The 10,212-nt window shown below is 32.6% G+C and overlaps 2 protein-coding genes across 2 annotated transcripts; both read left to right on the top strand.

Moving 5' to 3' along the window:
- Positions 1-3,355: 3,355 nt before the first annotated feature.
- LOC114167648 lies at positions 3,356-5,392 on the top strand. The gene is made up of 6 exons (XM_028052763.1): positions 3,356-3,395; positions 3,501-3,576; positions 4,020-4,537; positions 4,709-4,874; positions 4,956-5,016; positions 5,100-5,392. Exons 1-5 carry the CDS (start codon positions 3,390-3,392, stop codon positions 4,973-4,975), a joined length of 786 nt encoding a protein of 261 aa, XP_027908564.1. The 5' UTR covers positions 3,356-3,389; the 3' UTR covers positions 4,976-5,016; positions 5,100-5,392.
- A 1,503-nt stretch (positions 5,393-6,895) lies between these two features.
- LOC114165080 (sm-like protein LSM1B) lies at positions 6,896-10,006 on the top strand. Its single transcript, XM_028049733.1, has 5 exons — positions 6,896-7,315; positions 8,031-8,099; positions 8,180-8,295; positions 8,383-8,445; positions 9,726-10,006. Exons 1-5 carry the CDS (start codon positions 7,255-7,257, stop codon positions 9,801-9,803), a joined length of 387 nt encoding a protein of 128 aa, XP_027905534.1. The 5' UTR covers positions 6,896-7,254; the 3' UTR covers positions 9,804-10,006.
- The last annotated feature ends 206 nt before the right edge of the window (positions 10,007-10,212 follow it).

The following is a 10,212-nucleotide window of genomic DNA, read 5'->3' as shown; positions in this document are numbered from 1 at the left end:
GCACATTTTACCAAAGGTACGTTACTCTTATCATAACCGAGTTCAGATTTTCAAAGTAAAATCTCATGTTTTAAGTAAGGTGAATAGAAAGAAAAAGTTCTATGTTACTTCTTCTTACTGATTTATGTGAAATGAAAAAGTAGAGTAGAAAAAGTAGAGTATAATATAAGTATACATATCCATAAACTCATTGTCTTAAGATTTTGAGTTGAGAATGATGTCAATATCTTGTATAATTAGATTTAAGGCTCATTAATATTGTATCTTCTCGGTAAAGACCTTTATGTAAACCTCACATTCCAAACTCATTCAGCAGTAAGTTAGAAAATTTAAAGTGTTGCAGAGAAAGTGTATCTGTTAATTAGGGTAGGATTAATGTGTGAGATTAGTATTTAGTATGAGAAGAAGGGACAAAGTAAAATAATTGTTGAATGATACGAGGAATAGAAAAGTACAATACAAGTAGTCAACCTGACCCCTTTTGTACACGCGTTCATCCGACACAAGCTGATGGGAATAGCGTTCAGCCGTGATGCCAGGGTGGTGCTGCCATGCACAAATTATTACACACAATCACTTATCTATAATCTCACTTACTTATTACATTACATATAGATAAAAATTTTAAGTGTGAGTTTAAGTCTCACATTGGTTAGAAATGAGAAAGTAAAATACTTATAAGAATAAAGATTCATAAATTCATTGTCTTAAGGTTTTGGGTTGAAAGTGATGTCAATGCCTTATGTGGATGAATTCAGATCTTATTAGTGTTGTATCTCCCCAGTGAAATTCTCTCTATAAACCTAATAAGTGGTATCAGAGCCAATAGTTAAAAACGGCTTAGACGAGTGTAGTATGGTCCTTGAATTGAAAATCTTCCTGCTAAGGGTTTCAGGTAAGCGTGTCCCAATAAAAATCCATAAACCCATTGTCTTAAGATTTTTGGTTGAAAATAGTGTTAATGTTATATATGGTTGAGCTCGAGTCTCATTTCCGGTGAAACTTCCTCTATAAACCTAACACAGACACACACACACACACACACACATATATATATATATATATATATATATATATATATATATATATATATATATGTAGTCAATAACATTAATCACGCTTCAACATTAATCAGAAAAGTGGTTATTTATTTGTAGTAAGGATTTGTGATAAACTTTAAAGACACATGTATGACATATGACAGTTAAATTGCTCTGCAAAAACCATTCGTGTTATGTGTGCTGTTATGTGGACACTTTCTAGTGCTTGTCTTATCAGCAGTTTGAAATCCTTGCCCTCTGTCGTTAATAATATTTGGCAATTTTCCTGTTTAAGTTCAACCAAAAGTTTTCCTCCAGTAACTAAAGTTAAACCAGATATGTCCAAAGGATACTGCTGTTTTTCACACAACAAAATCTGTAAGCTATTTTATATTCAGAAAGGAGAATACATGCTATTACTTACATTAAAAAAAGTTATGTTTATATTACACTAGTTAGTGACACTGATGAATGTTCTTACATCATCGAGATATACATGTACATCAATGTTGTGTGTTTGGATGGTTTTTTAGAGTCTAAAACTAAAAACCAATACTATGTGCCACACATAAGAAGAACTGAGGTTTAATTTAAGCAAGAGAGAAAAAAACAGGAGCAAAAACTGCACATAGATATATATATATATATATATATATATATATATATATATATATATATATATATATATATATATATATATATAAATATATCCAACTAAAAGGAAGCAGTGTTGTACATTACACTGTGATTGTCAGAAGGAATATTATAGCACTTTTCACATGTCACAGGTCCATATCTTTGGAAGCATCGATGTGGTACATTACTTTCAATCTTGTAATTGTAGTTATGCATTCAATGTGCTAAACCTAAAAGCAGTAGTTTAGGGTTGTAGGCTCTAGCACAAGCTAATTGGGGCAGGTGAAATCCAGGAATTGGTCTGGTAAGTGTGAGACATTCCCATGCAAGTGTTGGTGATCTTCCTCACTCTGAGTTGTTTTTCTTCGCTGCCCATGCCTCGTTTCCACTAAGATTAAATCAACTCTCCATGTGTGCCACAACTTCCTACACTCATTTCATCAACAAAACTACAATAGTCTTTTTCCTTTTGTTTTTATTCTCACCACTCACACACCACAATACTGAATTGCCAAGGAAAAAATAGTTCCTTTTATACAATTACACACTCTTCAAACAGTACTACTCTTTCAAGTTCCAAGACACATGCCCTTGCGTTTCTAGTTGCCAAAATATCTATTAATGGAAATTTTCAGATTTGGCTTAGGCACAAATTTTACCATATATAACGCTTTTGCTTGTGCATTTCTGATCTGCTACCAGATCGACACCACTCTTTGCGCAATTATAGCTTCTTGGTACGAAAATTAAGTGGCATTCTAGTCTAGTGGAATTTAAAAACCTATATAATTGTAGTGCTATTGTACTAAGCTACAAACTCCATATATCTATTTTGCTCATATTCATATACATGTTTCTTTACCTTTATTTTAACATTATGCAGTGTTTGAGCTTTGTTATGGTTCTTAATCCTCTGCATTAAATGAAGGGCACTTTATAATATGGTTAAGAATTTAAAAGTTCTGCTTATGTGTCATCCTGAATCTATTCTTAAGATTGTGTAGAGATTAGCTCCACCTTTCACGCTCTCCAAACCTATAAAGTGCATTTATGTGATCTAATGGTTAAAACCATGACACGCCATATCCTAGTCAGAGTGATAACCGGAAAAAAATATTCAGAACCATGTGTTGTTTATGAAGGAAGAGAACTCAAACGAATTCCGAAGTAGTAAGTAATAACAAGAATGTACAAGAGAGAATGAATGTCTTTTATGCTATAAATATAAAGGGTATAAAACAATAAGCTAAATAGTAACAATAATGATAATTTAACAATGGAATGAACCAATGAGGGGAAGTATTTGGTGAGAAAGAGAGACACGTATAGGGTAGGAAATTGTGGTGAGACAGCAAGTGAGTTTTGGTCAAGTTCAGGAACTTGATGCAGAAGAAAAAAAATCAGGCCACACCCAATTAAGCCATGAAATTCATCAAAATCTCATCATAGCTACTTTTCTAATCCCAATGCTTAACCCTCATTGGTTTTCAAGACCTTCTCTCAAGGAACTTTAATAGTTTACTGCTTAAAAAGTGACTCCATTACCATTAAAACACCTGGCACCTGGCTCTCTCTCTCATTGTCAGTATCATCCAACCATCATTACCACCTTTTTCTCCTCACATTATATATATTTATTGCTACCTAGCTAGTACTTTCAACTTCATTCATTCCCTTAACTTCACTCTTACCCTTACCCTTAGTTCTCCCACAATGAAGGTAATAACAAGTCTCCTCTTTGTGTTGCCACTGTGTGAGATTGGTTATCTCAGTTTAGTATTAGTCAAATGTTGATGTTACATAATCTGAATGTTTTTGTCACAGTTCCTCAGCTGGATGCAAAATAAACTTGGTGGGAAACATGACAACAGAAAACCAAATACACACACAACTGCTACATGTAAGTGCTTTTACTATTCTGATAACTAGATTTTCCTTGCGTCAATGCATGATGTTTCTAGCACCAATAAGATGAAAGAAACACACTTGCTTCTATCTGAAGGAAGGGTGACTTGATTCGAAACATATAGAGGGAGACAGGGAGAAGACAAGTTTGTATGTTCAATGTATTTTCATACTTCTCTTTCTCTCTCTCTCTCTCTCTCTCTCAAGTTCATTTCCAATCAAACAAAAGACCATATACAAAATAACGTTATTTATATCAAAGGTAGGGATACTAGGCACTTGAAAATGTTAAAATGGCATCAGTAGTTCTAACTTGGCATCCTAGTATAGTTGTAACTTGATCCGAGGAAAACTCAGCGAAGAGTACTTTCAGTAGAATAACATTAATCGTTTTCTTGGGAATCTTAAAATAATGGTTTCTTTTGGTTTTGTGCACAGATCATGCAAAACAAGAACCTCGAGAGGAATTCAGTGATTGGCCTCATGGTTTACTAGCGATTGGAACATTTGGAAATAACAGTGAAATCAAAGAAAACTTGGATGACCAAAATGCACAAGAGGATCCATCCTCGTCAGAGGAAATAGCAGACTTCACTCCTGAAGAAATCGGGAATCTACAGAAGGAATTAACCAAACTCCTGAGACGAAAACCGAACGTGGAAAAGGAAATTTCTGAGCTTCCTCTGGACAGATTTCTTAACTGCCCTTCAAGCTTGGAGGTCGATAGGAGAATCAGCAATGCGCTATGCAGTGAATCAGATGACAAAGAAGAGGATATTGAGAAGACATTGAGCGTGATAATCGACAAATGCAAAGACATATGTGCAGATAACAGAAAGAAAACAATTGGGAAGAAATCTATTTCTTTCCTTCTGAAGAAGATATTTGTTTGCAGAAGTGGATTTGCTCCAACGCCTAGCCTTAGAGATACTCTTCAAGAGTCAAGAATGGAGAAGGTAACCCTTAACCTTTTACATGATCTCATATCATCATAAACAAGTTTTTCAACGAAAGAGTTAACAGAACCTTGTTATGTATCACACAGAAATTCATTGGAATTATAAACAAAATGGTGGTTAATTCATTCAGATCTTTGATTACTTTCTAACCTGTGATCAAATATACAGCTTTTGAGGACAATGCTTCACAAGAAAATTTACAACCAAAATTCTTCTCGGACATCATTGATGGCAAAGTGCATAGAGGACAAGAAGATGACAAGGAAGAGGAGTGATGATGAATCAGATGAAAGAAGTGGTGAGGGAAGTAAATGGGTGAAGACTGATTCTGAATGTAAGTGATATATATAAATCTGGTGAATGATGTCTCTGACTTAAGTTTGTATGATTAATAATGTCCTTTTGTTTGATGCAGATATTGTGCTGGAGATATAAATGTGTGTGTATTTTTACAAGCTCTATTAGTAGCTGTTCAGGTAAACATCACTTCATGTGTATAATATAAGTGTCTGTTTGAGAACAGTTAATAATTGACAGTAGTTTTGTTTTTTGATCTCAGATTGAATGAAAAAGAGAGAGGGATATGTATGTATATGATGATGGAGGCAATGGAGTGGAGATAAGATTTTTTGAAATGAAGATTGTGTGTGATGTGTAGATGGTGCATGGTAGAGAGGAGAATGTTAATAATAATGGATGAAGTGATTTTTTCATGGTTGTGTCTGCAAAGGCAGAACAAGTCATGTTGTGGAAAATGATATGTAAGGCAAAGTTAGACAAATTGTATGGTGTGCACACTTCTCATCCCTTTTTTTACTCCACTCTGTCACCTCCTTCCCTTCTTTTGTAACATCTCCCAATTAAGTTAATCAATAATACTTTCATTATTACACATACCATTTCACTCTCCTCCTTCTTTTCTTCCCATTCTCTTCCACCTTACAACTCGTTAAACTTGTAGAGATATATTTTACAAAAATAACCAATAACATACTTAACATAAAAACAGTTTGTTAGAAGTTCCGTGTCAAAAAAAAATGAGACTAATTTAAAATATATAAATTGACACAAATTTAGTCTTACAAATTAATTTTGTGAAGAATTAAACTTTAAATTTATTTTTTAACACTTTTGTATACACAACAAATGTTATTTAAGTTCTAGTATATTTTTGAAAAGGAAAATATGAGTCTAAATCTTACAGAGATGAAAAAAATTAAACACTTTAGAAGATATATAAACTCAATTTCTTATATGAATTTGACTTGTATATATCATTATATTGTATCTTTTCTATTAATTTTTCTTGAAAAATTCATCATATAATATATATATGAATAGATCATTGAAATCCACCATGGATAATAAAGCTTTAATATTGTATTTTTCACAAATATAGAAAAAAGAAACTAATTGAGGTTAATTTCAAAGAAAAAAAAATATGGTTAATTACAAAGACAAAACTGTTGAAACTTCACGTCTAATCAATTTTATAATATATAAAGGAAATGCAAATTTTACCTTACGAAATGAATTTGTGGATTGAATTAAATTTAAAATTCACTTTTCTTATTTATGTCATTCCGGTTACTTTTGACATATTTTGTAACTGATATTATATATAACATTTTTTTATCCAACTTTAGTTGTTTGGATCTCATTTTTTTTATATTGTCTTCTATGTTTTGATTACGCTTCTCTTTTATCTTTATTACATTATTTTTCGATCTCCTTCCTTAATTTTTTTGTATGGGTGCATTTTTCTTTTACTTTATCATCTCACTCCTTTAGTTTTTTCCTATCAATTCCTTTTTTTATTTATTGGATTCGATTCACTTCTCAATATTCTCAACACCGATTAACATAATTTTTTTTAGTGTAAATGCTTTCACATTTTTGTTTTCTAATCATAATTTACCATATCAATTTATAATCATAATTGAAAATGATACTCTACTCTATAAATTGAACCACCCATTTATAGGTACAACAATGATTATGAAACATTCGGTGTAGCAATTTTCAATTATTAAGTAATATTTGATATAAAAGATAGTTATATAATTTATATAAAAGATAAATATAATGTTAGTCATAAAATTTTGACATAAAATTGACACGTTATAGTTTAAATGTCAAATTAAAATACGTTTAACACTAAAAACTTGAAATTTCATTACGTCAAAAAGATTGTATCATTTGTTTTTAAAATTTAAAAACCCAAATATCTTGAAATTTAATATATAGATAAACTTTAATTTCGTTTTTAATTTCACCTAAAAATTTAAATACTAAAATATATTTAATCCTTTATATAACATTTTTAATCATTTCAATAACAAAGAATTAGTTAAAAAATATAGTATTGTATCATTGATTGAACCGCGGATACAACGAACCCGATGGCACAGAAGCACCACCTTCTTCTGGATCTATCCCAAATCCCACTCTCCAAACCCTAAAAAATTAAACTCTTCCCCTTTTCTTTCTCTCACGATTCCTATCAAGATTCTTCCTTTCCACTCTTTCCCCAGATTTGATTTCTGGGCTTTCTTCGTTTCCGCGATTTCGATCTTAAACCCGAGGTTGTGGAAATCGGAATTCAGATTGAAGTTAGTGGGGTTGAAGTAGGATAGTTGCGTTGGCGCTGGCAATGCCATTGGTGTGGTCAGTGAGGAAATTTTCGGTGATTTTTGTGGTACCGAAAATACAATATGTCTTGGGCAGGCCCTGAGGATATTTACCTTTCCACTTCACTTGCCAGCTATCTTGACAGTGAGCACTCTCTCTTTCTCTAACCCTCATATCGGTATGCACTTCAAATTTACTTATTTGTATGGAAGATTGGACACTTGATTTCACTGTGTACTGTGTAATTGGTAATTTTCAATGCCAAAATGTTATGGACTTGGTTGGAAACGAGTAAGTTGTAGTTTTTCTTTTTGTAATGTTCAACGTGTGTGTTGTATTTTTGGTGGTAGCTGGTGATGTAATTTTGAAGAGCCTCTAGTCTAGATAAATTAAGATGGGCTTGATATTCAAGAGCCTCTTGTAAATAAATATAGTGAGCGGGGAACATGGAAATATATAGCCATGGTTTTATGTGATATAATACAATTGTACGAGATAAATTACGAAACAGTTATATGTTGGTGTTGCAGATTATTCTGGACCTAAAACTTTCCTCTATTATTTCTATACCTCTAAATGCTCGTAAAGTGTAGTTTTTTTTCTGTAAAACTGAAGGCATAAGAATATGCTGTTGTGGTGAACTATAGATTCCAATGATATTGCTTTTCAATTGTGATTTGTGATTGAATAGTTTTGATGTTACTTACCTTTTGTATTTAGCGTACCAGTCTTTCTGAGAAAGTGTTCAATATCAGTGAAAACCTGTTGGCTGTGGTAAATTAATTTGAGTTTTCTTTGGAGGTGAAGCTGATTTTGTATTTCTCATAAACTTTTTTGGCCTCACTAATTTTTGTTGTAGAGAAACTTCTTGTATTGCTGAGAGATGGTAGAAAGCTCATGGGAACGCTTCGCTCTTTTGATCAATTTGGTACCAACTTGTCCTTAAATCGTGTAAAATTTTGACATGAAATAAGTTGACTTCCTAAAATGTCTCCATAATAATTGCAGCGAATGCAGTTCTTGAGGGTGCCTGTGAGAGGGTTATTGTTGGTGATCTGTATTGTGACATCCCTTTGGGTCTCTATGTGATCCGTGGGGAAAATGTTGTTCTAATCGGTGAGCTGGTATGATTACTAACTATTTCCCCTTGCATCTGTAAGTATTTTCCATTAAACATCCTTATTTGCAATCACATATATTTCAACTTTTAGGACTTGGAGAGGGAGGAACTTCCTGAACGCATGACTCGTGTTTCTACAGCAGAAATCAAGAGGGTAGATATTCCATAATCGTTTCTTTTTTAAATTGATGCTCTTTATGTGTATTTTCCATGGTAGTTAGTATCACACAATTCACTTTACAATACTACTGATTCAACACGATTCAGAAGCTCGACGATGCAAATCACAATGGGTATCGTTTTTTTGATTGAGTTGCTCACTGTATCACATGAATTGCTCTTGCTCAAGTATATCACAAATCGCGATATCAAAGTGAATCCCATTATTCTAGCATAATGGTGCTAACATGTGTTCCGGGGTTCATTAGAAACGCAAATCTCTCACAATGATGTTGTGGAGTCTGTCATCAAGGCAATCACGTTGCCTTATGTGGTGCAGGTTTGGCCTGCATCCTAGTCAAGGGTGTTCTGTATGAGTTGCAAACCTTGAATCCAGCTTAAAACCCTCTTATGTTTGTTCTATTTTATTTTGTTTATTATAAATAGGTAACTGGGCTGCAGATCCTAAAGATATGTTTTTTAGTTACTTATTGATTGTATATATATGTGTGTGTGTATCATGTTTTATTGTTGATCATGAATCTTATTATTCTCAATTCAAACAATAGGCTTTCTGTTCATGATATGTCTCCCATATCAACTAGTAAGGGATATAATTGGATTGGTCTATAATTAATATTATTGAATTCTGTGTACCAAATTCTAGCTCATTGTGTTTTGGTAAAGTGATCCTTGAAGTTGTTTTCTTTCTGTTGATGGTTGTGGCATAATAGCTTGATTCAGATAAGCCTTTCCGTATCCTTCTCTTCCAGGCCATGTATTCCTTGTCCTGGGTCTGATTTTGAAACTGATCTCAATGAGAGGATGGTGTTTAGGCTAGCTATTGTATCTATTGCAATGTTTATTTGTTCTGATTTTTAGTAAACAGCTTCATATTTTGCAGTTTATCTGATAAATAGAAGTAAGAAAAGCAAATCTCAGTATTATAATTATGCAGAAAAATGCCTCAAATGTTTGATTCTCTATTTACATACCCAACATAACCAGACACCCTTACAATATAGAATTCTCTAAGTAACAACTAATTTCAAATCAAAATCCCTGATTTGAAAATTGAAATCCAAGAACTATCACTACATAAAAAACATAGCACACTCCTCACTTGTTATATATATTTGGGTTCATTGGTTATGTTATGAATTGGAAATAGTTGCTGGTGTACTACTATTGTTTGCATTTGTTTAAGCAATAATTCAATTATGCAGACTCATGAAATTTTGTACTTCTGAATGGAAATTTGATTATGCATTGTAGGCACAGAAAGCAGAAAGGGAGGCCTCAGATCTGAAAGGGACTATGAGGAAAAGAATGGAATTCCTTGACTTTGACTAGTCAACCCTCATTCATCCGCAAATATTATAGCGGCTGTTCTTCACATATTTTGCTTTCTTTTTCTCTGCTATTGTTGCCTTTTATGGGAGGGTTCAAAACTCTTGATTTTTTTTCTGTATTATTAGCCTCAGGAATCAATACTATATCATTCGTTTGCTTTCAAATTAATATTGGTTCCTCTAATGAGAGGATGCATATTAAAATTAAAATATTAAAATATAAATACATTTACAATCACTAATTACAACATTAAAAATATACTCAGTTATTTTAGGCACACAAAACAAATGCAAAGTTATTTTTTAATATCATTAATGTCTTTAAAATACCAATATTAACATAATATTTACTAGTTAATGTTAACAAATGTAAACATAGCTGGAATTTAAAAAGAATGTAACATGTTGAA

This window comes from Vigna unguiculata, chromosome 10, assembly GCF_004118075.2.
Source record: "Vigna unguiculata cultivar IT97K-499-35 chromosome 10, ASM411807v1, whole genome shotgun sequence".
NCBI classification, from domain to species: domain Eukaryota; kingdom Viridiplantae; phylum Streptophyta; class Magnoliopsida; order Fabales; family Fabaceae; genus Vigna; species Vigna unguiculata.
Note: the sequence above shows the minus strand (reverse complement) of the source record. Positions and strands in the feature narration are given on the sequence as shown.